Raw genomic sequence first — 27,922 nt, 5'->3', positions numbered from 1 at the left:
ATAAGCCTGTTTTAGGGGATCTCTTTTTCTGCTGAGCATGTTTGCAGAATCTGGAGAGGGCAGATGAAAGGCTGAGCTTTGGAGGACAGCATTTGGAGTCTATAATTTGTCTATGTCAATTTCTGTTGCCATGCCCAGCCTAGTCTTTGCTTGGGGGTAGGGACACTGATGGATATGTACTTTAGGAGTAAGAATGAACCAGGAGGTTACAGGTCCTCACAGAGACAATATCTCAGCTCAAAATTGTCTATCTCAGTAAGTGAAATTGCATTGATCCTGGGTTGCTTGTAAAAGTAGGTGCAAGTGTATTGTCTGACACACGCTAGAAAATAACTAAGCACACAAGGAGACAAGATGACATTAACAAAAATCTGAAGAAACAATCTGACAAACAATAGAAACAAATGCACTGAGACTCTAGATTTTAGAATTTCAGACCCAGACTTTGTAAGATCTGTAAGTTTTCAGTGTGGAAGGAGACAGAAGAAAAGGAAGAGAAATGGAAGCTATAAGAGAAAAACTAAGCCAGAAAATTACTTACCTACTATTAACTCAACAGGTGGGTTTAACAGAAGATTGGAAGCATTTGAAGAGAGAATTAGTAAACTGGAAGATAGCTCAGAAGAAAATTTTCAGCATGGAGATGCAGAGGGATGGAAAAAAGTAGAAGGGAGTGTGAAAAGTAAAAGGAATATAGTGAGAAAATTTAATATATGTAGTTGTGGTATTAGAAGAAGAGGAGACATGGAATGGGACAGAAGCAGAGTTTGGGAGAAGTGTGTTTCAGAACTGTAAAACCATAGAAGGAAAGAAAGTCACAGATTTGTGAAACTGTGGTTTTCTTTCTATTTATCATACTTACTGATAAACATGATAAAGGAAACCACACCTTGGCATATCATAATAAAACTACTGAAAAGTAATGATGAGGAAATCTTAAAGCAGCTAGAAGAGAGAAAAGATCACCTTCAAAGGAGCAATGGGAAGACTCGGTTCACTTCTGTTAGTAACAGTGGAATGAATCCAGAAGACAGTGTATAAACCTTTAAGGTGCCCTTCAAAAATAAGACATTTTCAGATAAGGAAAAATGGAGAGAGTTCATTACTAGAAGACGTTCACTAAAGGAAATGCTGAAGGTTGTTTTTCAGGCAGAAGAATGATGACTTTGAAAAGTTGAAGATGCATAAAGGAATAAAGAGCAACAAAAATGGTAAAATATGTTGATAAACCTAAATGCATATTTGTACAAAGTGAAAATAATGGCCTGTTGAGTTTAAAATATATAGAATTTAAAAACACAGGCATATAAACTGGATTGAGGATAAATATTACACTTTCTGAGGTCCTTGTATTTATATGGGAAAAGGGTAAAAGTACAAGTGCACATTAATGTTTGATAAGTCAAGGAAGCGTGTTGTAAATACTAGGGTGAACAAGCATATAACTTCCAAACTGATAGAAGAAAAGAGCCAAGAAAATACATCCATGTGCAACCTTCCCTCTGCCCACATCCAGGAAAAAGAGGCAAGAAAGGAAAGAAAAGGAAAAGAAGTAGAGTACATAGAAAACACTTAGTAAAAAGATTTAGTAAACCATGTAGTATAAGTGGGCTGTTCCTATTAAAGTTCAATGAAGAAGCAACTCATTTAGATGATTTTTACAGGAGTCCTGTTTAAAATAAGGATAACAAAAGTTTGAAAGTAATAGATAGGATCAAGAAAAGACACATAAGAAAAATTAACAGAAAATTCTGTATTAGTATCAGTGTAAGCTTAATGGCAAAAGGCATCTCTAGAGATGAAGAAGGCCACTTCATAATGACAGGAAGATACACACTTAACCCTTAAACAACATAGGGGTGAGGGGCACCGACCCCCTTTGCAGTAAAAAATTCCACGTATAACTTTTAACTACCTCCAAACTTAACTACTGATAGCCTGCTGTCGACTGGAAGCCTTACTGATAACATAAACAGTTGATCAACACATTTTGTATGTTACATATATTAACACTGTATTCTTACAATAAAATAAGCCATAGAGAAGAAAATGTTTTTAAGAAATCATAAGGAAGAAAAACTCTATTTATTATTCATTAAGCAGAAGTAGATCACTGTAAAGGTCTTCATCCTGGTGGTCTTTACATTGAGTATGCTGAGGAAGAGGTGGAAGATTTGGGTTTGGTCTTACTGTCTCAAGGGTGGCAGAGGCAGAAGAAGTGGTGGAGGTGGGAGGGGTGTCATACGTGATGTAATATTTATGGAAAAAAAATCTGTGTGTAAGTAGACCCACTTAGTTCAGACCTCTTGTTTAAGGGTTGGTTGTAATAGCCTTTACACATATACAGCAAAATTAGAAGTAAAAGGCGAAACAGATAAAATTTAATCACACCAGACTTTGCATTCTTTTTAAGCACCTATGGAATATTTACAAAAATTGACCATGTACTATGCTGAAAAGCAAGTTTGAACAAATATTAAGGATGGCTATTACATGTAGTATGTTTGCTGATTACACTGTAGAAAGCTAGAAATCAAAAAATATAACTAGGAAATTATTATATGTTGAAATGAGAATAATATATTTAAATATTTAGTAGATGCCAGATTACCTTGACTTTGAATGAAAATGAAACTGCTCCCTGTCTGAATTTGTGGGATACAACTAAAACCAGCTTAGAGAGGTATATGTAAAGCTTTAGATGTTTATGTTAGAAAAGAAGGAATACAATAAGCAAAATATTCATTTCAAAAATTTGGAAAAAGAACAGCAGATTAAACGAAGGAAGTAGAAGGAAGGAAGTAGTTAATGAAGAGTAGAAATCAATTAAAGATAAACACAGAATGAAATAATTCAGTATTTCAGCTAGCTATCTCTTTATTATAATGAATTTCTCCAGAAACTTACACCACTTGTTGAGCTCCTGAGTCCGTCGTTCAGTCAGCTGTAAGGTCAGCCAGGTGGTTGTGCTTCTGGGAGTTGCCTGGTTGCAGACATTGATGATGACTGGATCACTGTCTTTCATTACCCAACAAGTTTTAGTCCAAGCTTATTTACATGGGGGAAGAGGGCTCTAAGAGAGTAGAACCATGTAAGACTGACACTGAGGCATATCATTCTTACCACTACATTGTATTGGCTAAAGCAAGTCACAATGCTAGGCTAGATTCAGGAGATAGGAGGAGGTGCAGATTCCCTTTGCAGATGGCATGGACACAATGAGGGGCAGAGAATTGTGGCCATTTTTGGAATCAGTCTACCTCCGTCAACAAAAGCAGGTTCTTTTAAAACACTTTTGAAGACTGATCAAGAAAAAAGGAAAATAGAGGTAACCAGTCAAGAATAAAAAAATGGGACATCATTTCCGATCTTATAGGTATTAAAAATAATTAAATTAGACACCTACTTTAAATCAACAAATTTGAAAATTTAGACAAAATGGACACAACTTAAAAATTGACATACGAAGGAGTAGAAAATCTGAATCCATAATTTAAAACCTTCTATAGAAAAATATCTAGGCTCAAGTAGCTTCACCAGTGAATTTTATTCATTATTTAAGGAAGAAATAACAGCCATATACAAGCTTATCTGGAGAGTAGAAAAAGAAGGAATACATTCCAACATGTTTTGTGACCAGAATAACTTTGATACCAAAACCTGAGACACGAGAAAGAGAAATTACAGGCCAGTTCTATTTATGAATGGACATTTCTTTAAAAAAAAATCACCAAAATGCCAGGAAACAATTTGCTCGAGTTTGCTTTACATTGGTTTAACATTTGACAATTAGTTGAAATCCACTGCTATAACAGAATTAAGGAGAAATATTGTTGTTTTAATAGATAGTGAAAAATGATAAATTTAGATATCCACTTGTAGTTGAAAACTCTTAGCAAACTGAGAAATAGAAGGGAGTTTTAATGTGATAAAGTGTATCTTCAAAAAGTTTAAGATTACTTTAAACTTTATGGTGAACTGTTGAAACCTTTAGTCTTGAAATTTGGAACAAGTCAAGGATGATACACTTTTATTTGGCTTTGAACTCAGGGTATGCTGACCAGTACTGTAAGGATAGCAAGAAAAAGAAATAAAAATATATGATAGGAAAGGAAAAGAAATAGAGAACTGTCATTATTTGTGATGTAATTGTTTAGCATCCAAAAGAATCTACAAAAAATTCGTGAGAGTCAGTAATGAAGAAATGCTGGTTATAAGGTTGATAGAAAACAAAAACCAATTATATGTTCATATACCAGAAACAGAAAATGAAAACTTAAAATTATGACATACAATAGCAGAAAAAGCCCTGTGAATTTCTAGGAATGAATCTAACAACAACAAAAGTAAAAACAAGTAAAGGCACAATTAAAAAAACTTACATTTTGGAGACTGGACATGGTGTCTCCAGCCTGTAATCCTAGCTCTTTGGAAGGCTTAGGCACTGGGGTGGGGTTGGGGTGAGGATGGCTTGAGTCCAGGGGTTTGAGATCAGCCTAGGCAACATAGCGAGACCCGAAGTCTACAAAAAAGTTAAAAAATAAAAAATTAAAAAGCCAGGCATGGTGAGGCTGAGGTGGGAGGATTGCTTGAGGCCAAGAATTCAAGGCTATAGTGAGCTATGATTGTGCCACTTGCACTTCAGCCTAAACAAAAATAAACTTGACGTTACTGAGAGAGATGAGAGATAACCTAACCAAATGGAAAAATTGTACAGTGTTTATGGTTTTGAAGAGTCTATATTATAATATGATCTCAGTGAAAATTCTTGCAAGTATTATTTTAGAAATTGACCAACTTGTTCTAAAGTATGTGGAAATGTAAAGGGCCAGGAATAGCTAAGACACTCTTGAGGAACAGCAAGAAGGAAGAACTTGGTGTACCATATAATTTACCATAATTAATACCGTGTGATATTAAAGCAAAGATAAATAAGTGGAATAAACTAGAGAGCTCCAAAACAGACCTAAGTACTGTCAGCTCTTTGTATCCTCAGGTTCCACATCCGTGGATTCAACTAACCTAGGATCAAAATATTTAGGGGAAATGTTTCAACTGGTTGCATTTGTACTGAAATATACAATTTTTTTCCCTAAGCAATGCAGCATAACAGTGATTTACATAGTATTTACATTGTATTAGGTATTTTGAGTAATCCGAAGATGATATAAATTATATTGGAGGTTGTGCATAGGTTATGTGCAAATGTGACACCGTTTTATATAAGGGAGTTGAGCATCTGTGGATTTTGGTATTTGTGTGGGGACCTGTAACCAATTCCCCCCACCCCAGATACTAAGGGACGATTGTGTAGATCAACATTTATGACAGTAATGACACTGTGGAGCAATTGGAAACGGGTAGTCTTTTCAATAACATTTGTATTCAGTAACATTCGGATATTTAATAACATTTGGATATTCATGTGAGAGAAAAAAAGAAAATTATCTCATGCACAGACATCAATTCCTGGTACACTGTAGATGTAAATTCGAAAGACTTAACAATAAAGCTTCTAGAAGATAACACCAGAGGGTATCTTGGTGACCTTAGGGTGGGGAGAGACTTCTTTTAAACAGGACACAAAACGCTAACCATGAAGATAAGGTTGAAAATTTGAACTACGTTAAAATTAAAAACTTTCAGTCATCATAAGACACCATTGAAGAGGGAGAAGACAAGCCACAGATGGGAAAAATACCTGCCAGCTGTGTAACCCCAAAGTAGAAATCAGTAAGGAAAAGATAACACAATAGAAAAACACAGGAAACTTCAAATGTCCTTCAAAAAAATGCTTATCCAAATGGCCAACAAATATGAAAAAATGCGTAGCTTCATGAGTAGTCAGAGGAATGCTAATTGAAACATTTAATACATACACTAGAATGGTTAACGTATAAAAACACTGATGATAAATATTGGAAAGGAAGTGGATCAAAAGAAATTTTTATACTATATGGAGGGATAAAATTATGTACAACCCGTTTTAGAAAATAATTTAACACTACATACTAAAGGTTTTTTTTTTTTTAAATCATCTTTGTCCTGTAGTCTTGTTTTCCTCCAGATTCAGTCTCTTGTCCTGCTTCTTTATCTTGTCCTGTGTCTCTCATGATAGAGCCCTTCATGAACCTTTGGTGAACGTTGTTTAAGTGTGAAACAATGAAAATTTGAATTAGGAGCTTGTGTTCAGGAACAGAGCTGTCCACTGTCTACCTTAATTTGGGGTGACCACCTAAAGTGCCAGTCTTTGAGATGGAAGCCATATAATGGAACACAGAATTCTTTTCATGGGTTATTTCAATTTTTCTAGAGAAAAACTAGCCTATTACCTACAAGTCAGAAGCCTGGCTTTTGGTGTTCTGTGGGCAGTGATGGTCGCTTGTTCTATGTATTAGTTCCACCTTTTCATTCTTGTTTTCTGCAAAACTCAAGTCTCTGAGCGTCAAGTCTCTCTGGAGTTCTGTAGGGCAAAATTTGCTACTGATCACACCTCCTTCTAGAAATGACATTCCAAGCTTAATTAAGAGTACGAGCCTGAGGTTTTAAGAAAAGGATTTGCATTAGACTTGGTAGGCTCTTGTCAACTATATGGCACACTTTTTAATGGACCTTGTGTATGTATGGTGTAGCTATACACACACATATCTGTACATGCCATCACTGTAGCTCTATCAGATAGTATTGTCCCCATTCTGTAATTGAGGCTTATTTGATGTGATTTTCAGATTCCCTTTTTTTTTTTTTTTGGAGACAGAGTCCCTCTTTGTCACCTAGGCTGGAGTGCAGTGGCATGATTTCAGCTCACGGCAACCTCCACCTCCTGGGTTCAAGCGATTCTCATGCCTCGGCCACCCAAGTAGCTGGAATTACAGGCATGCACCACCAAGCCTGGCTAATTTTTGTATTTTTATTGGAGATGGGGTTTCACCATGTTGGCCAGGCTGGTCTTGAACGCCTGACCTAAAGTGATCCACCCGCCTCAGCCTCCCAAAGTGTTGGGATTACAGGCCTGAACCGCTGCGCCAGGTCAGTTTTCAGATTCCTAATTACTATTTTCGTATTTGAACTTGGATACCAGCTGGAATCTGTGTGCTTTCAGAGTTTAAGGACATTACTGTCGTATACTACTTGAGTTTATTTAAATTGGAGATGTGGGGAGGTTAAGTTGATGAGTTTCTAAATTGGAAGTCCTTTGTTAAAGTGGATCATGGTGGGGGTTTAGGTTGGGTATAAAGAGGTAAAATTACTATATACTGAAGCACTGGGCAAAGATAAGGGACTTTCTTTGAATATAAAGAGCTATTAGCAGATTTCAGAATCTAGGATCTTGAAGAGCTAAATTAAGTGCTTATAGATCAGTCTGTGAGTCTCAACATAGGGTGAAAGAAGATGTATGAAAATCCCCTCGGAGACTTTCTTCTAATGATATAGGCATACTACCTACCACCTTTCATCTGAGAATCACGTTTCTAAGGTGTGGCAATGCCAAATAAGAGCCAGTGGAGTACAGAAGATACCAGAAGTACCCAGCTTCTAAAGCCCTGATGGCAGTGGGTTTTCTAGCATGTTACTTTTATGTAATGATATACTAACAGTTGGATAAATGCCAGAAAAAATAGGAGACCATATACATAAGAATCAGTACCTATTTGATTGAATAAATAAATGAAAACCACCGGTGGAATTTTGTGGAACTGATAGCAAACTCTTATATTTTGGTCTTTTATGCAGATGACATGCAAATGAGGAAAATTTACTTTTCACGATTTAACTCGTTTTTCCTATTGGCCTTAAAAAAATAACTTGTATATGTGAATACTAGGAATTTCTGTTGAGGGATGGTAATTTTTTATTGTACAATTTTTTATTTATACAGTTATTGATATCACTGTCCTGTTTAGTGATATTCAGAGTTTAGGTTTCTTACCAGTTAAAGGTAGAAAGGAATATGTACTCTTAAGACACATTTAGCATAGCCAACCTATAATTTTCGGTAACATATTTCTGAACAGTTGCTTTGGAGAAAGCATAATTTTTCTTAGGTAAATCGAAGAGGACTTTCCCCCAAGGATTTTGGTAGAAAGGGCAGTCCCTAACAATTTCTTCAACACTGTCATTACAAAGAGAAGTTGGACATTTTGTGGAAGGGACTTGCATTCTTGGCTGGCATCTAATATTTTGTCAAACTCTTTAATACTGTCTGTTTTAGGTTATATGTTGATGGACAGTTGTACCTGTTCTAGCTGTATACTGTTCCCAGTTCATAGTTTGTGTTAATACTTGTGAAAATGTAATGCTAAACGATGAGCTATTGTAATTAAATCTGAGACTTAGCAAGAAATTCATAAGGGCTATAGATTTTATTTCAACTTAGTATTAAGAAGACATTTAACTTGAGTAAGTAAATGTAGATATACTTTATATTTTAAGAGCTGCAAGTTCCAGCAAGTGAATAATACATTGTGACCCTTTTTTTTTTGTTTTTCAGTTTAATTTTGTTGGGAGAATCCTTGGACCTAGAGGACTTACAGCCAAACAACTTGAAGCAGAAACCGGATGTAAAATCATGGTCCGAGGCAAAGGCTCAATGAGGGATAAAAAAAAGGTAAGTCCTTGAAAATGGCTTGAGTCTTTATGTGAGTAACTTACTATACTTTTACATCTCAATAATAAAATTTCCAGATGTTTTTGTGCTTAAAACACTATATTCCAGGGCGGGCACGGCGGCTCATGCCTGTAATCCCAGCACTTTGGGAGGCCGGGGCAGGCGGATCGTCTGAGGTCAGGAGTTTGAGACCAGCCTAGCGAACATGGTGAAACCCTGTCTTTACTAAAAAAAATACAAAAATTAGCGAGGTGTGGTGGCAGGTGCCTGTAATCTCAGCTACTCAGGAGGCTGAGGCAGGAGAATCGCTTGAACCTGGGAGGCAGAGGTTGCAGATTGTGCCACTGCACTCCAGCCTGGGCGACAGGAGTAAAACTCCGTCTCAAAAACGAACAAACAAACCCACTATGTTCCATGTCAGGAACTTTTAAAACTTTTCAAAGGTGGTGTCATGATTTTCCCTTGTTTTTCTTTTTTGTTTGTTTGTTATTTTTGAGATGGAGTCTCGCTCTGTCGCCCAGGCTGGAGTGCAGTGGTGCAGTCTTGGCTCACTGCAGCCTCCGCCTTCTGGGTTCAAGTGATTCTCCTGCTTCAGCCTCCTGAGTAGCTGGGATTACAGGTGCTCGCCACCATGCCCAGCTAATTTTTGTATTTTTAGTAGAGATGGAGTTTCACCATGTTGGTCAGTCTGGTCTCGAACTCATGACCTTGTGATCCACCCACCTCAGCCTCCCAAAGACCTGGAATTATAGGCATGAAACACCACGCCTGGCAATTTTCCCTTGTTCATTATCATTTTTTTACTTAGCAAATTAAAATATCAGTTCATCATGTTACTTTCCTTTGTTATTTACTTTTGGGAAGCTGCCATTTTGGAAATTAGTCAGACTGTAATGTGTGTAAAAGTATGTAACTAAAAGTTTGAAAAATCTGAAATATTTCTTTTGATGAGATTTAAGTAAGAATGGTCAGATAACTTTGGATGTATGTCACATCACTGGGAGAGTTAGAAGACAGAACTCTATTGAAAGGAAGAAGGCGGTCACTAGCCATGTGAGATACATTGTGGGTTTCATCCACATTTTGTGTTGATTTTACATTTTAAAGTATTTTGTTTCTGTTTCTGTGGGTTTTTTCCTCCTGCCATTTCTTCTTTTGCTGGTTTAACTAGTAAAGACCCAACTATCTAAATATTATTTTTAGGAAGATTTTATTAACCTAGTTTGTTTTATCCAGCAATACTGCGAGGTGGGATAGTTTTGAATTTCTATTCTTGTAAAAATTGGCGGATTTAAAAAACTAGATTTTGATGGCCAAAGATTAAAAGTATTTTAGGAAGGTTTGATCTATCTGTCTTTCTGTCTCTCTCTCTCTCTTTTTCTTTCTTCCTTCCTTTCTTCCTTTCTTTCCATTGACTTGAAGGGGCTATCTAGGAATGATGCGTGGTTAACTGTGTTAGACCATGTCCACTGAATCGCTTTGTGGAATTTACGGAATGAACGCCAGACCCACAGGGTATCTGATAAACTTGTTTTCTGAGCCCTCCGCCTCATGTCTTTTAAGCCCTCACATAAGCTGACTGGGTCTCATTCATTTTTGCTCCTCATCAGTGATTTAGTAGCCAAGAAATTTGGGCAAAAATTTCTCATAATATTGATTATTTAAAAATCTTATAATGTATTCTTTGTCAGCTGTGTTTAAAGATATTTTCATGGGAGTCTGTGAGTTCTTGAGCATTTTTAGATGTATTAAATTTTTTTATTAGAATCTTAAAAAAATTGTGCGTATTTCGAATCAGTTGAGTGATAACCTTTTCAGATGAATGTTGCCATAAAGTTTTGGTTCTCATGTTTGGACTTCGGATTATGTGGGCATTAAGTAATACTATTTAATTGCCTATGGACAGTGAATGAAGTTTTGACAACTGACAGATATGTAAATCTGTACAAAAAGGTTAGTATATATTCATCAGTTAAGCTGTTCTGTCGGCCAGTTAACGAAACCCCTTTCCCCCTCTTCTGAGTTTCTGTGAATTCTGTAGTAATGGCCCTCCACTCACCTTGCTCACTCTTTCAAGCCCTCCCAGACAGTGAACATTAGAGCTTGTAATTGTGTGATTATACTGTTGCATTCTTGTAAGTGTTTATAATAAAAGTAAAGTCAGAATGGAATGCTTGACCATTTGGTAAAGAACATGAAAAGAGATGGAAACAGAAAGAAGTATTGATGTAAGTAATAAAGATAGCTCATTGAGTTGTATTTCAGGAGTTCAAGAGAAAAAGCCGTTTGCTTTAAACTTTTCTACAGAGTTTTCCATATATATATAGACGTATGTGCGTGTATATATATGTGTATATATAATGTGTGTATAGATATATGTATATCTACACACACTAAGAAAGCTAGAAAATCTTAATTTACTGATTGCCTGTTTTACTTTTAACAAAAAAAGTTATGATGGGAATGTTGTGTGCTGGTCTGAATCCTTCCCTACACTGGTAAACTCAGTGAGAGCCTACCATGGCTATTTTATGGAGTATCAATTTCCTTGGTGTTTGGTGAGTACCTGACGCAGAGTGCAGGCCTTGAAAAAATATCTGTGAAAGGAGTGACTAGTTCAGGTAAGAAATGAAAGGCTTAGGTGCACCTTCCCTCGTGTTCCCTGAAAAGGTTTGGTAAATAAAGGAAATTGTAAATGCTGTGTACTTCTAATGCTTTGGGGAAGATAGTACTATATTATTCTAAGCTGCTGGTTTTAAGCAAATAAGTTAATATGCCACTTTAATTTTCATTTTCTTGGATTGTTATTTCAGCATTATTGATGGGCTCAACAGCATTGGTTTAGTGCATAAATACCCAGTGGAATGGTACTGGTTAAGATCACAGAACCAGGGCTTGAAAACTATTACGAACTTCTTGTCTGTATTGGCTAAGTTTTATTATTCCTATTTTGTAAATGAAGAGACCAAAGCTTCGGGGAAGTTGAGTAATTTGCCAAAGGTCACACACCAAAATGTGGCAGTCAAATTTGAAACTAGGCTGGGTGCAGTGGCTCACACCTGTAATCTCAGCACTTTGGGAGGCTGAGGCAGGAGGATCCCAGGAGTTGAAGACCAACCTGGGCAACATAGTGAGACCCCCATCTCTACAATAAAACTTGAAAAAAAATTAGCCAGGTGTGGTGATGTGCACCTGTAGTCCCAGCTGCTAGGTAGACTGAGGTGGGAGGATGCTTGAGTCCAGGAGCTGAGGAACAGTGAGCTATGATTGTGTGCCGGTGCACTCCAGCTTGGGCTACAGAACGAGACTCTGTCTTGGGAGAAAAAAAACAAAAAAACTGAAGTCTAAGTTCTATGCTGTTGTACATTATTTTCTAATTATAAACCATTTCTAAGAGTGATAACTTCAGACATATTAGAACAACTTGAATATTGAGTATTATAAACTTTGACTACCATTTCATACACACCACTCAGTACACTTCTGACACCAGATGCTGTGAGGGTTTCTCCCCACAAACCAAACAAATCTCCAGGAAACACCATCTGGATGTCCTCTAATTCAATTCAAAACTGGGAATGATGACACATACCACAGGTTGAGGGCTCAGTCCCATAAGACTGTCTCCACTTCAGATGCCAGTTGCAAGCCCCAGTGATGACCTGTGCTTTTGACCGACCAGCTATAAATGTGTTTTTTTGCAAGTCCCTCCTCAGGTTCAATTAATTTGCTAGAGTGGTTCACCGAACTCAGGGAAACACTTTACTTACTTACTATAAAGGATATTACAAAGGATACCGATGAACAGCAGATGGAAAAGATGAATAGGGCAAGACATGTGGAAAGGGGCTCAGAACTTCCATCCCTTCTCCAGTGTGCCACCCTCTATGTTCCTCTATGTGTTCAGCTATTTGGAATCTCTCCAAACCCTGTCCTTCTGTTTTTTTTTATGGAGGTTGCATTATGTAGGCATGACTGATGTTCATCATTGGCCATTGGTGTTCAACTCAACATTCAGCCTTTCTCCATTCCTTAGAGGTTGGGGAATGAGGCTGAAAGTCTCAGCCCTCTATTTTATTTGGTTGGGGTTTCTCTGGCAATCAGCCTTGATCTTGAGACTATCCAGGACCCCCACCCATTTGTTACCTCATTATACAAAAAGACACAAACACGTTCCAGACCACCACAATAAGGGAATATTGCAATAAAGCTAGTCACACATTTTTTTAGTTTCCTAGTGCATATACAAGTTATGTTTCTACCATACTGTAGTCTATTAAGTGTGTAACAGCGTTTTGTCTTAAAAATATGCATGTACCTTAGTTTAAAAATAGTTTATTGCTAAAAAATGCTAATGATCATCTGAGCCTTCAGGGAGTTTTACTCTTTTGCTGGTGGAAGACCTTGCCTGGATGTTGATGGCCGCTGACTGATCAGGGTGGTGGTTGCCAATGGTTGGGGTGAGTGTGATGATGGCTTAAAATAAGAAAAACAAAGTTTGCCTCATAGATTTACTCTTCCTTTCCCAAAAGATGTCTCTGTAGCATGCAGTGCTCTTTGATAGCATTTTACCCACAGAACTTTTGCTGTTGCTTTATAAACTAAGTTTATGTAATATTCTAAATTTTTTTATTGTCTTCAACAGTGTTCACAGTATCTTCACCACAAATACATTTCATCTCAAGAAATCACTTCCTCTGCTCATCCATAAGAAGCAGCTCCTGATCAAGTTTGATCGTGCCATTGCAGCAATTCAGTCACATCTTCAGGCTCCACTTCCAATTCTAGTTCTCTTGCTCTTTCCACCACATCTGCAGTTTCTTCCCCCATCATACTCCTGAACCCCTCAGTGTCTTTCTTGAGGGTTGTAGTCAACTTTTTCCAGACTCCTGCTAATGTTGATATTTTGGCCTCTCTCCATGAATCATGAATGTTCTCAGTGACATTAAGAATGGTAATTCCTTTCCAGAAGATTTTCAATATACTTTGCCCAGATTTATCAGAGGAATCACTATCTGTGGCAGCTGTAGGCCTATGAAAGACAGTTCTTAAATAATAAGGCTTGAAAGTCTAAGTTACCCCTTGATCCATGGGCTACAGAATGAATGCTGTGTTAGCAGGCATGAAACAACATCTATCTCCTTGTATGTCTCTACCGGAGATTTTGGGTTACCAGGTGCATTGACAATGAGCAGTGATATTTGGAAAGAAATCTCTTTTGCTGAGCAATATGTCTCAACAGTAGGCTTAAAATATTCAGTAAACCTTTCTCTGCTGACATCCAGGCTTTGTTGTTCCAGTTATGGAGCACAGGCAGGGTACCTCAGCTTTTTTTTTTTTTTTTTCCCCCAAAGACAGAGTCTCGCTGTACCACCCAGACTGGTGTGCAGTGGTGCAATCTCAGGTCACTGCAACCTCCGCCTTCTGGATTCAAGCGATTGTGCCTCAGCCTGCTGAGTAGGTGGAGTTACAAGCATGCACCACCACATCCAGCTAATTTTTTTGTATTTTTAGTAGAGATGAGGTTTCGCCGTGTTGGCCAGGCTAGTCTCGAACTCCTGGCCTCAAGTGATCTGCCCACCTTGGCCTTCCAAAATGCTGGGATTACAGGTGTGAGCCACTGCACCTGTCCCATTTAGCGTAATTTTTAAGTGCCGTAGTATTTTTGGAATGGTAAATCAGCATTGGCTTCAACATAAAGTCACCAGTTGCATTAGCCCCTAACAAGAGAATCAGCCTGTCTTTGGAAGGTTTGAAGCCAGGCATTGACTTCTCTCTAGCTATGAAAGTTTTAGATGTCATTTTCTTCCAGTAGTAGTCCAGACACACACACTACTTATCACTTAAGTTCACTGTCTTATATGGGCATGGTTGGTGTACCCCAGAACAATTACAGTAATAATTTCAGAGATTACTGTCTACGGGTCACCATGGCAGAGATAATAATAATGGTAATGTAAGAGTTTGAAATATTGTGAGAATTACCAAAATGCTGCTTGGAGACACGAATTGAGCACATGCTGTTGGAAAAATGGTGCCACAAGATTTGTTTGATGCAGGGTTGCCATAAGCCCTCAATCTGTGAAACTGCAGTGTATGTGAAATACAATAAAAGGAGGTATGCCTGTATTACTTGGGAGATTCAAGGGTTTTAGGAGATTTGTGCCAGGAAACAAAGACCAATTATATTTATTTTATCATAAATCACAATATCATACTATCATTCCTTTGATGTTTCAGGAATTCTCCCTAGAGGTTTTAATCCCATGTTCTTAATGGAAATCTACATACTTGAGCAGATTACAAATGCTAGAGGAGTAATTTTAGATGAGACTGGGTGCATTCAGGGTAGTATGGCAGACTAGAGGAGTAATTTTAGGAAAAGAAAGTAATTATGGTGTTTCGCTTGAGTTGCAGAGGCCGTATCCAGGGCTGTGAAAGAAATGTATTCATGCTAGGAGGCGTGGTCCGCCTTTAGAAACAGGTGGGAGTCAGCTGGTTCTAATGTAGCAAATGAGAATATGTAAGCCATTAAAACAGAACAGTGTTTTGCACATCATTAGGTACTTGGCAAATTGTTGTGGAGTGACAAGTAGTACCTTGAAGTTCACCCTTCGGGAATACATATGCATTGTCATTGTAGGTGATGCCATTTATGGATTTGTCTTATCAGTCTGCAATTTGTCAGCTCTTCTGAGATCTCCCTTCTCATAAACAAGAGGAGACTAAGTAGCAATGCTTGTGGGTTCCTCCTTCTCACCTCCTTTTCCTCTCCTCCCTTCTCTCCCAATGTGTTGATCGGTGAAATGTGTGCAGTTTATCAAAAGCCATGTCAGGCCAGATGTTGCATCATCTGGAAATGTGCAAAGACTCAGCAATTCCAGTTCAAATTCTTTGCTGAAAATGAAGGGATGTGCACTCTTCTTCTAGCCATTCTAGGGCTGCTGATGCAGTGGTTAGAGCAGGGGTGTCCGATCTTCTGGCTTCTCTGGACCACATTGGAAGATGACAAATTGTCATGGGCCACACATGAAATACACTAACAATAGCTGATGAGCTGAAAAAAAACAAAGAAACAAAAAACAAAACAAAAAAACCATAATGTTTTAAGAAAGTTTACGAATTTGTGTGGGGCCACACTCAAAGCCTTCCTGGGCTGCATGTGGCCCATGGACCGGGGGTTGGACAAGGTTGGGCTGGATGGTATCAGCCACTTTTACTATCTGTGCCACATCATGTTCAGACCATGGGACAACCTTGGAAAAGAGTCACACTCTTCTAACAGAAATGGAGCCTTAAAGAAGTGAAGTATGCCACCCGGTTCCTCATTTCTATCTAAAGAGTACACAAAATAGAAACTTCTGTCTCTCACTGGATACTCAAATTCAGTTGTGTAAATCATTCTTATCAGAATGTGGGCTTTGAAATCAGTTGGTAGTAGTTTTTAACTTAATACTTGTTTCCCAAATATATTTGGCCATAGTCTCTCCTTTTTTAAAGATGTCTCTATAACTTCCTGAAGAACTGCAGTGTTTTGTGGAACATGACTTTTGAAATGTTATTAGAGTCATATTGTATAGTTGCAGACATAGGTGGAATTTTTGAATTTTGTTTTACAGAACTTATTTAGGTAGAGCAATTAATAACTTTTTTCACATACTTTTCATATACATTACAAATTGTTAAGTATCTCTTAATAGCAGAGATTTCTTAGCCCTATTTGTTGTGCTTAAAATATATTTTAATTGGTCAATGTGTTACATTTTTAGAAAAGTGAGAAAGTAGGCCGGGCACGGTGGCTCGTACCTGTAATCCCAGCACTTTGAGAGGCTGAGACAGGTGGATCACCTGAGGTCGGGAGTTCGAGACCAACCTGACCAACATGTGGAAACCCTGTCTCTACTAAAAATACAAAATTAGCCAGGCATGCTGGTGCATGCCTGTAATCTCACCTACTCTGGAGGCCGAGGCAGGAGAATCGCTTGAACCCAGGGGGCGGAGGTTGGGGTGAGCTGAGATTACGCCATTGCACTCCAGCCTAGGCAAGGAGAGCGAAACTCCATCTCAAAAAAAAAAAAAAAAAAAAAAAGAAAAGAAAGAAAAGAAAAGTGAGGAAGTCCCAGAGGGTCTCAAGAAAAATAAAGGCTCCTGACATTCCATTAGTTTAGACATTACCCTTGTTTATAGTTTGGTATGTCTTGTAGATTGTTCTTCATGCAGTTATACATATGTACACATGTGGTGTATTAAGTGGATCATATTATGTTTGCTGCTTTATAATCAGCATTTTTTCCTGCAACTCTATATCCTGTCCTATGTCAGTTCACCAAATAGTAGAGCTTTATGCCTAAGACTTTGTGCTAGGTGATAGGAACGTGCACTTAAAGGACATTTCAAGGCAGCCTTCATAGTGATATGCAAAAATAAATTTCCTTGAATTTTTGGGTGGGGGAACTTGCAAGTTTTTTTTATGAAATATGTTACTGCTGTGTCAACACTTTGAAAGAGCTAAATTAATTCAGGCTTGTGATTGATACACCAGAGTGGCTTTGGCAGTTGGTAGCATAACATCAAGTACAAGTAGGAAAGTAGGGTTCCAAACAGCCTGTTTTATCGATCTTGTTGAATACTTAGCTCTCTGACAAGCTCTAGCATGGGTATGGTTTTTTGTTTTTTGTTTTTTGTTTTAACTTTTCATTATGCATAATTTTAAGCAATGGAAAGACAAGTAGAGTAGTGAACCCTCATTTACCCATCACCCACGGTCAGCGGTCAGCATTGCCTCTCTCGTTTGAAGAGGGAACTCTCTCGTTCCCCATTGCCTCTCTCCACCTTTTGCCTCACAGATTATTTTGGAAGCAAATTCAGACGTATAATTTCAACTGTAAATGTTTTATTAGCTATCTCTGAAATAGAAGAACTCTAATGATAATGTGTTTGTGTTTTAATCTCTAGAAAATTCTTTATCAAATATGTAGTCAGTGTTAATAGCTTCCCTGGTGTCTCATAAATATGCTTTTAAAATGATTTGTTTTAATGAGCATACAAATGAGGGTCATCTACATTGTAATTGATAGATCTCTTAAGCCACTTTCCAGACGGCCATTTCTCCCTCTTGGCGTCACTGGGTGATTTGTCCTGAATTCCTGTGGATTTTGCTGGTGGCATTTTCATGGTGGTGTTTAACATTTATCTCTGTTCGCCATATTTCTTGTAAATTGGTAGTGACAAAGGTTTAATTAGATTCAGCTCTCCCACCTTCTCTTCCTCATTTCTATTCTTTTTTGAAGGAATATTTCATAACTAGTGTTGTGATAGTAGTATATAAAGTCTCATTTCCTCTCTGTGATTTTAGCAATCATTGTTGATTGTTTTCTAGGTCCTTTTTTTTTCTCAGTGGGAGTTGCAGAATAGCTATATTCTATTTCTTCTTTCATATTAGCTAGATACAGTTTTTATCAGAAAGGTAGAATAAATGTTTAATTATTTGCTAGTTTTTAAATAGTGAATTGGTTCCCAGAAATCCTACAGACCGAAAGAATGAGTGTTTTTCTTCCCCCACTTTGGGTATCACTACGAATGCATTTAAACAGTTGTATATGTTTCGTTCATTGAAGTTATTATTTTTCACTGGTGCTCAAGTTTGGCCATTGGAAGGACTTCTTCGCATTGATTTCTAAATCTTTTCAATATAAACCTGGTAGATGGGAATAGTAACTTTGCTTTCTAGTGTAGTGTGATACAATACCCTGCACTCTTCTTGTAAGAATTCTTCCTCAGACTTGGCATCAGCCAATTTTTCAGGGAAGCTTTGTTAGCAAAAAACACTGAAGACAAAACAAAAACAGAAATAGTGCGGAGATTATAATCTGGGCTCTAGCGATGCTCATTATTGTAGGCTTTTCAGAGCTGTGAAATACACACGAATATTTTCACAAATTCATTCTCATTAAATTTAGGACTATAATGTTTTTATTTAATCTTCTATCTGTATCTTCTTTCTTACTGAAAATTCTGGTCCCTAATGACACAAAATAATGGTTCATTTGCTTTATTTCAAAAAGGAATCTACTACCAATTATATAGTTGATGACAACAATTTTACACTGAGCTCTTACTATTTTGAGGGTATATCCACTAGATACAAGTTACCATCTTTTAAAGCACTTGGAATAATTTTTATATGTAACAGTTATGCTAGTATACAGATCCATGGTTAGGTTCGTTTGTTGCACTTGATTTTCTAGTTGTGGAAATTGCATAAAATATTTTCCTGTTTTCTACTTTAAAATATTTACATGGCTCCAAAGCAAAATATACAAAGCAGAGAATTTTTATAAAGTATGACTTTTATCTCTGGCCCATTTGTTTACCTAGTCCTCCCTTTCTGTTTGGGTAGATTTTTTGTTTTTAGTTTTTGGTTTATCCTTCCATTTCTTTCTTTCTTTCTTTTTTTTTTTTAACATAAGCAGTTATGTAACAGTTTTTTCTGTATGTATGTGTGTGTGTAATTTCTCCTTTCATAGATTATTATACTCTCAGCACTTTTTCATACCTTTATTATTTGTTTCACTTAACAGTATATTGTGATCATTTAATGGGAGTATATAAAGAACAGCCTTTATTCCTTTTTTTGCCGTTACAAATAGGAATAGTGCTGTGTTGACAAGTGTTTCTTGAAGTTGCTAGTTTATATTTGGGATAGAATTGTAGAAGTAGGATTGTGGTGTGTGATTTTGTTAGTTAGTGCTAAATTCCACTGTCTTGGGGTGGTGGTTTGCATTACCATCAGCAGTGTATGAGAGTAGCAGTTTCCCCACAGCTTCACAAAACTTTGCTCTGTTTTGCAATAGATTGAGCATCTGTTAAAGGCACTTTCAAAGAAGTTATGCTGTGTGTGTGTGTGTGTGTGTGTGTGTGTGTGTGTGTGTGTGTGTATGTAAAAGTCATTACTGTTATGAACACTGTTACCATCTTCAGTTTCCCAACTATTGTTTGTAGTGTTTTTTTAAATTTTCTGACTGAAGCAGTTTATAAATAATGGTTAGGCTTACTTGAAATGGTACCATTACAGCATGTCTTAAGGCACATTGTAATTGTAATAACTTCTGATTGGCCTTAATAAACTACTTACTATTTAAATGTTTTTAAGTGGAAATGTGCTTTGATTTTCCATAAGCTTACAAGCTTTTCTCAGCTAGGGTTCCTCATCTGAACCACAGAACGTAGGAGTTATTTCATTTTATTAAGGATGATTCATCAAGAGAGCCATTACTGTTATTGCTACACAGGAGATAAGTTAACCACATATAATTTATGTTTTGGGCTGGGCATTGAAATTTGATTCTCATGTGGAATTCTTAGTTGAGAAAGGTGTCCCCTGTGAGAAATGGTTTTTTCTTGCATTTTATATTACTGCCTCACCATCAAACCATATATATATCCCCCTCTTCCTGCAGTCTCCCTTATTGGTACCATTTGATGAGATGAATTTAGGGAGTAGGAACTGTTACAGATTCTTTGTTAAAGGGTTAATCTTACAAATTGCCTCTTTACCAACTTTCATGAATCCAATTGAATAGTAGAATTAGCTATGAAAACAGATGAGTTGCTTTAGAGAAGTGGCAATGAAATGTGTACTCTTATATAACGTGGTCTAGAGGGAACCTTATTAAGTCACGAAGTCTAAACCATCTTTGTGATACTTAATTCTGTGATATTTCAGTAAGTAGTACTACAAATGACTGTTAGTCAGTTTTCATTACTTTCTGCCATAGTTAATTTAATACAATCTGAGGCAGCAGTTATTTTTTTGAATGCCTATGATTTTTTGCCCTCAAGGAACTTTCACCCCTGGGAGACTGATAATATTGACAGTGAACTAATACAACGGAGATGATATATACGTCATGCCACAGGAAGTCAAGAAGTAATGTGTTCTTTGAAAGTTGAAGGTTTTTTAAGGAAACTAGAGAAGATTGACTGAAGTAGGAGTTTACCAGTCAAATAAGTAAAATGGTATTCTAGACATCAGAAATAGAATCAACCAGGGTATGTTGCTGTGTGGATGCTCGGTGTGTCTCAGTGGAAGATATGGGGCACAGTGGAGTGTTGGTATTGGAGATAAGGCTGAGGTCTGAGGATAAAGGACTTTGAACCTTATATCCAAATTGATTTCATTTTGAAAGCCATGCACTGACACTCTCTTCTTTTAAAGATGAGAAGTTATATGACATATTAATTGTTTTGGAAAGGTAACTTGACAGTAGTGGAAGAGATGGACAGAAGTGGGCAGAAGACAAATGATCAAGTCTCAGACAACTCTGCCTTAGAAAGTTCTTTCTTGTGTTAGGATAAAATCTTTGAAACTTCAATCCTCTGATCTTAATCTACTTTGAATTCAAAACAAATATAATAAACTTAAGAGACTTTGACATGTTTAATTACAGTGCTTGTCTTACAGGTGTTCTGCCCTAGCTAAAAGTTTATTGCCTAGTAGCCTTAGTTCTCTTTTTTGTTAAGATGTCATGTGATATATGGTGTTGAATTCAACTTCAAAAGTGGTAGATTGGTTTGTTTTTAAAGAGAAAAGAAGACCTGCCGTTCTTTCAGTGCTTTTCAAACTGTCTATGGTAAGAGACCCACTAAAAAAATTCAATCCATTATATCTTTTGGTGAAATATAATAAAATGAGTTATCAGAGAAGTCAAATTTCAAAAAGACATATATTTAACCTCATTTAAAACTTTCTTTTATCAAGAGACATAAAATTATCCTGTCAGAATACTCAAAGAGTTTCTGAACAGGCTTGATTTCTGTACTTGTCAGCTGCACTTCTGGCGGCACTGGTTTAAATGCCAGCTGTGACGTGGTGTGTTTGTTTCAGGTTTGTAAACTAGCTCCCTGATGCCCCTCCTCCTCTACTTTTGTTCTCCTCACCCCTTCATTTTTTTATTTTTATTTTTTTGCTCTGTGTTTATAAAATAAAATTCATTTTAGATTGTTGACTAGATTGTTTTTAAATTTGATTTCTGGTTACATGTTCATTAAGGACTCAAATGACTTAGCTTTGTTTTAAGATAGAAGAGTACAAAACAGTGCAATAAAAATTAAATGTTTATTTCTGATTGGATAATATCTCAATACATTTATAGAGTGGAGTCACTACTTTTTGCGCATTGTTAAGAAAGATTGGGAAGACTTGAAATAAAAAATTTAATTTATTTGAAAATACATTTATTAAAATTTGTGAGACACCTTTTGAGAGGTAAAAAGATGGACCCAATGAGAGTAAACCTTTGTTTTTTTTAGTAAAGTAATACTTTAACCTGTAAAACTTCATCTAATTCCTCAGCCATAGATATAACTCCAGGATGAGTTAATTGTCCATGTCTAATGAAATGAGACGTGAGTTGCAGTGAAAAGGGAGAGTCCATTTTATCACTAGATGCTCTTAATGAGCCTTTTAAAATTAAGTCTTGATTGGATTGCAGTCAATTTAGTTAAGGAATATTTGAGCATCTTGTAGTTGTGTCTTATGTAACAAATTTTCTTTTTAGAGGATTCAGCTCTCTGTTGACAGAATGAGTAGTGGAATGTTGTTGATTTGTATTTATGCTGCAGCAATTGATTTTTTCAAAAGGCTTTGACAAACCTTAGTTGGAAATGCTTTTCCAGTCATATTAACAACAAATTATTAGGCAGTTTCATAAGCCTAGGGAGCCATCCTATTCTATCCCACTGGTTTTAGTTTTCTGTTTATTTCTTCAGTTATGAGAGACCACTATTAAATTATTTTGTTCTTTAGATTTTAAAACATATAATTGTTAACTCTTGATTTTAAAGACATATAATTTTTAATTTGGTGTTTTTAAATCACAGGTTGTTATAGGACACAGTTTGTGGGGTTGTGTTTAATGTTTAACAATTAAATTGTGAATCTCAGACTATTGAAATTACTTTTCATTTTGTGAATTGTTATATGTTTAATTATTTTAAAAAACAGTAATAGAAATTGTAGCACATAGTGAAGAATGTTTTTTTAAAGGTCTGCTTTTTAACTTAAGATTTTTGGTGAATTAAAATAACTATAAGGTAGTCTAAATGTAGAGGACTAGTCACTTCAAATAGAAAAAAATTTTCTTAAGAAAGCTAATATGAAGAAAATTTTGAGTGATTTTATCTTTGTAACTAATAAGATTGATGTTTGAATAATAATTTGTTATCTAAGTGAGATTATTGAATAATAAGAAAACGAGTAAACGGATGTCTATATGGATGCTTCAGAATGTGTAATGTGATCAAGTGTTACAATAGCACATTGTTTAGAACGTTTTAAGATTTAAGCCAAGTAAGTACTTTAAAAGGAGTCAAAAGAAGTGAAAGCAAATACCAAAGCTCATCTTTTATAACATAAAAATGAATTTTTCTTAATTATGAAAGCCTTTCATGTTTAATATAGAAAAAAATCAGACAATTCTGGTATTTTAAAAATGTAATCTTCCCCATTTAGCATTGTTACTTGTGTGTTAATACATATTTCGACACCCTGTGTATTTGTGACCCGATATATTTTGTTTATGTATATTACTTACTAAAAACTTATCTACAATACCTTTTTTTTTTTTTTTGAGATGGAGTTTTGCTCTTGTCGCTCAGGCTGGAGTGCAATGGTGCGATCTCGGCCCACTGCAACCTTCGCCTCCTGGGTTCAAGCGAGTCTCCTGCCTCAGCCTCCTGAGTAGCTGGGATTACAGGCGCCTCTTACTACTCCCAGCTAATTTTTTGCATTTGTATTAGAGATGGGGTTTTAATGTTGGTCAGGCTGTTCTTGAACTCCTGACCTCAGGTGATCCACCTGCCTCAGCCTCCCAAAGTGCCGGGATTACAGGCGTGAGCCACAGCGCCCGGCCTACAATACTTTTTAATGGTTATAAGTAGCATTTAATTGTACATATGTGTATTGAGGTATATTGTTTATTGAAGTTTTAAAATAATTGTTTTTACTATGAAAATGCTGTAAAGAATATCTGTACATTATCATTAAGATAAATGTGACTGGGCGCCATCACCATGGCTCATGCTTGTAATTCCAGTACTGTAGGTGGGATTCCACCACTGAGGTGGGAGGATCAATTGAGCTTAGGAGTTCGAGACCACCCTGCACCCTTCTCTAACTTAAAAGTACGACAAAAAAAAAAAGGTAAATGTGTAGAATTGATTGGTTGAAAATGCATTTCAAAATTGCCTTTCAACTTCACTGTTTGAAATCGTAAGCTCCCTCAGAAAATGAAAATGCTTATGTAATGAATCTTTAAAAAATCACTTTTTTTAGAGGGACAGGAATATAGACAAAAATATAACAGAAACATACCTCTGGTTAACAAAGTTAAAGCTTATCTATTAGGATATATTAATGTTCACTTTTTTATTGCCTGACGTTGCTGCCAACTCTAAACCCACACTTTGTATTTCCTTTTAATCTGCATTTTGAAAAAATAAATAATTATACATACGTACAGAGTAATTACAAGGCTAGCAAAGTGAATTCATGTATACCCTCAACCTAGATTTGCCATATACCTTGGACCTCCATACTGCAGGCCCCGCATCCTCCAATTCAGCCAAGCACAGATCAAAAATATTCCAAGGAGGGGAATAATAAAAAATAATACAACAATAGAAAATAATACAAATAAAAAACATGGTACAACGATTTACACAGTCTTTACATTGTATTCAGTGTTATAAGTAATTAGTGATTATTTAAAGTATATGGAGGGTGCGCCTGAGTTCTGTGCAAATACTGCACCTTCCTATATCAGTGACTTGAGCACTGGTAGGGAGGCGGTCCTGGAACCAATCCCGCAGGGATACTAAGGGACAACTGTATTAATGTTTTGTTCATTTGTGTGTACACACAGTGTTGATTTTGTATTTAGAAGTTCACCTACTTGCTGAAACTTATCTGTAACCCTCAAATCATTACTGGTGACACTTTCATGGTCATTCATGGACACGCACACAGTGGCAATAAAAATCTGAGTCATCCAAATGCTCTTGTGTGATGTTGAGATAGAGCAAGATGACACATTACCACCTTTTTACTTGAGTTCATATACTATAAAAAAAAAAAGGTCTTTTCATGGTCTGCTTAGTGTCACCTTTTTTGGGGGGCGTTTTTCGACTTTTTATTATGATTTTGCTGTTTAAAATGTCCCTCAAACATAGTGCTGAGGTGCTGTCTAGGATTTAGGATTCCTAACAGCAAGAAGATTGTGTGTGTTGTGCCTTATGGAGAAAATACTTGTGTTAGAGAAGCTTAGCTCAGGCATGAATTAGTGCTGTTGGCTGTTGAATGTTAAAGAATCCACAGTTATGTATTAAATAACGTGTCTTTTTTATTATTTATTCTTATTGAGACATAGTCACACTCTGTCGTCCAGGCTGGAGTACAGTGGTGTGATCTTGGCTCACGTTAACCTCTGCCTCCTGGGTTCAAGCCATTCTCCTGCCTCAGCCTCCCAAGTATCTGGGATTATAGGAGTGAGTCAAAACACCTGGCTAATTTTTCTGTTTTTAGTAAAGACAAGGTTTCACCATGTTGGCCACGCTGGTCTCAAACTCCTGACCTCAAGTGATCTGCCTGCCGCGCCCTCCCAAAGTGCTGGGATTACAGTTGTGAGCCACTGCGCCTGGCCTAAATAAGGTGTCTTTGAACAGAAACCCATATAAAACGAAATTATGCATTGATTGTTGATGAAAATGTAACCAAAGGCTTGTGGCAACCAACCCTGTGTTTCCCTGAGGAGCAGTATTGGCTCATTCAGTGTTCCTGGTGACTTTACCACAAATAATGAGAGTTGGCTTGCGTGTGTGTGTGTGTGTGTGTGTGTGTGTGTGTGTGTGTGTATAAGATAATTATTACTGTTTGCTGAATCATTTGAGAGCAACTTGCAGACATTATGATCCTTCATCCCTGTCTTAGAGTGCATTTCCTAAAACCAAGGACATTCTTTTACGTAAAATTACTTTATCAAATTCTGAAAATTAAATATTATTACAATATTGTTATTTGGTGGTCATCCTAATTCAAATTTTTCCAATGTTTCATTCGTTGTGAGTTCTTTCTGATTCAGAATCTAGTCCAGATCACAGATTACATTTATCCGCCCTGTCTCTTACCATGTAATTTGGAGCAGTTCCTCAGACTTTCATTATCTTTTATAATTTGGGTGTGTCTTGTTTCTTCATGACTAGATTCAGGCCATGCATTTTTGGCAAGAATGTTTCAAAAAGTGATGTGTCCTTCTCAGGCATCACATTAGCAGTTAGATGATGTTAATTTGCCTCATTTTTGATGTCGGTAGCTGATCATTTGGTTAAAATAGCATGAGTTATGTATTGTCATTGTAAAGGTAACTTTACCCCCTTTTAAATCATAACTAATCTAAGGAGAAATACTTTGAAACTTTGTAAATATTCTTTCCTAACAAATTTAGGATTGCAATGTCTCTTGTCCAATTTTCCTGTCATTCCCTTTACATTTGTTAGTTAACATTTAATTGTAATGAATATATTGCCTGTCATTTCTAATAGGTTAAGAGCTCTTTCTGTATTATATGTATTCTTCCATATCCCTTTCGTTTGTTGATTTTAGAGTCTCTCTTCTGACTTTTACGCTGCTTGATACGTTTACTTGGTTAGATGGTGGTAGTAATGGTTGTGGTGACGAGAAGTTGATATTGTTATTGTTAAGGGCTTGAACACACTGAGCTGTGATTTAGCCATTGTTATCAGTCCATGTGAATTAACTCATTGAATCCTCTGAAAGCCCTATGAGGCAGTTATTGTTTTAATTTTATAGATGAGGAAATGAAGCGTTAAGGAGGTAAAGTACCTTCTGTGGCTAGTGAGTTGCTTGGTCCCAAGATATGAACCCAGGCCGGCTTGAGTTTGACTACTACATTGTGTCTTTCCTCTAAGTAGTCTTCTGTTTTCCTTATTTCCATTCTTCTGCTCTTTTCTCTTTTCAGCAACCAGAATGAATTTAAAGAATAATCTTCAAGCATATTTTCATGTATTCAGTTGGAGTCAGGTCTTCACTGTGGCTAAAGGCCCTACGTGGCCTTGTAGCTTGCTCCTCCCTAGACTTTTCTACTCTTTGCCTCCTCTTTGTGTATTCTTCAAACATACACATTCTCTCATCATATTGCTTTGGTGTTGCTACTCCCTCTGCCTGGAATACTCTGCCCTTATATATGTGTAAACTTTATTTGTCCCTTCATTTCAGATGTTGAATCTCACTTTTCAGAGAGACTTTCCATAACCACTTGGCCCCCATAGAGTAAACCTTCTTGCCCTTTTGCTGTCTTGTATTTTTTCATCTTACCATCAACAGCCCTGACATGTTCTACATATATATTACTACCACCCTCACTTAAGGGAATATGTTCATTGAGAGCAGAATTGTCTCTTTTATTCATTGTTCTGTCCTCAGTAATAGAATTGTACATACCTGCCGTGTAGTTGGTACTCAGTAAATATGTGTCGAAGAAAGGAGTAGTTTGTCTTTTAGTTTTGCTTATAATTATTTTGCATAAAGACATTATTAATTGAATAATTTTAAAGTATATTTTATTGTGATTTTGTGGATTCTGTCTTCAGTGTCGTGCTTTAAGGCCTTTACCTTGTTCAGTAGTTTATATGGATATTTGCCATTTTGAGCTGTCATTAGTTTTGTTCTAGCGTTTGTTCAATTAAATCTTAAATTCTTTTGGAAATTCATTTATCTAAGGGAAGATAGGAAATTTCGCTGTTTATCAATTATTTTCCTTTTTAAAACAATTTTATTGACTTAAAATTTTTAAAATTACTTTTAATGATTGTGTAGTTTACTTTTTTCTGTATGTTAAAAATGAAAAATTCACACTTGAAATTCTTAATTTAGTAGGAAATTTTTTTTAACTTCTTAAAGAATTTTTTGGTGCAGTGTTTTAGTCTTTGGGGGAATTTGCTCTTACTGTATAAGTAAGAATTTATTCAGTCTATTAGTTTTATTTTATCTAGATGTCCTATATTTATTACCTAATGGCCTGGGAAGAAATAAGAGTAGATATTGTTTGTTAAAAAAGAAAAATCCATGTTTTTTTAAAAACCCTATTACCTTCATATTTTGAAAGCATGCTAAATTTTTCTTCTCAGTATAGCTTTTTGGAAGAGTGACATTAAGTTTTGATTTGCTTAGGATAGTTTTAGCTATATTTATTGTCTAGTTGTAATTACTAGTAGCATCTCCATTCACGTTCAAAACAT

The 27,922-nt window shown here is 36.5% G+C and overlaps 1 protein-coding gene across 5 annotated transcripts in view; it reads left to right on the top strand.

Moving 5' to 3' along the window:
• Window positions 1–27,922, top strand: part of QKI (QKI, KH domain containing, RNA binding) — a 121,560-nt gene that overhangs the window by 15,397 nt on the left and 78,241 nt on the right. For all 5 annotated transcript variants that reach the window (XM_011999638.1, XM_011999637.1, XM_011999641.1 and 2 more), the window contains exon 2: window positions 8,492–8,608. In XM_011999638.1, the coding sequence (XP_011855028.1) occupies window positions 8,492–8,608 (117 nt within the window). The remainder of the gene's footprint in view (window positions 1–8,491; window positions 8,609–27,922) is intronic.

This window comes from Mandrillus leucophaeus, unplaced genomic scaffold (assembly GCF_000951045.1).
Source record: "Mandrillus leucophaeus isolate KB7577 unplaced genomic scaffold, Mleu.le_1.0 Scaffold6, whole genome shotgun sequence".
NCBI lineage: Eukaryota > Metazoa > Chordata > Mammalia > Primates > Cercopithecidae > Mandrillus > Mandrillus leucophaeus.
The sequence above is the reverse complement of the archived record's forward strand: the minus strand, read 5'-3'. Positions and strand labels throughout refer to the sequence as shown.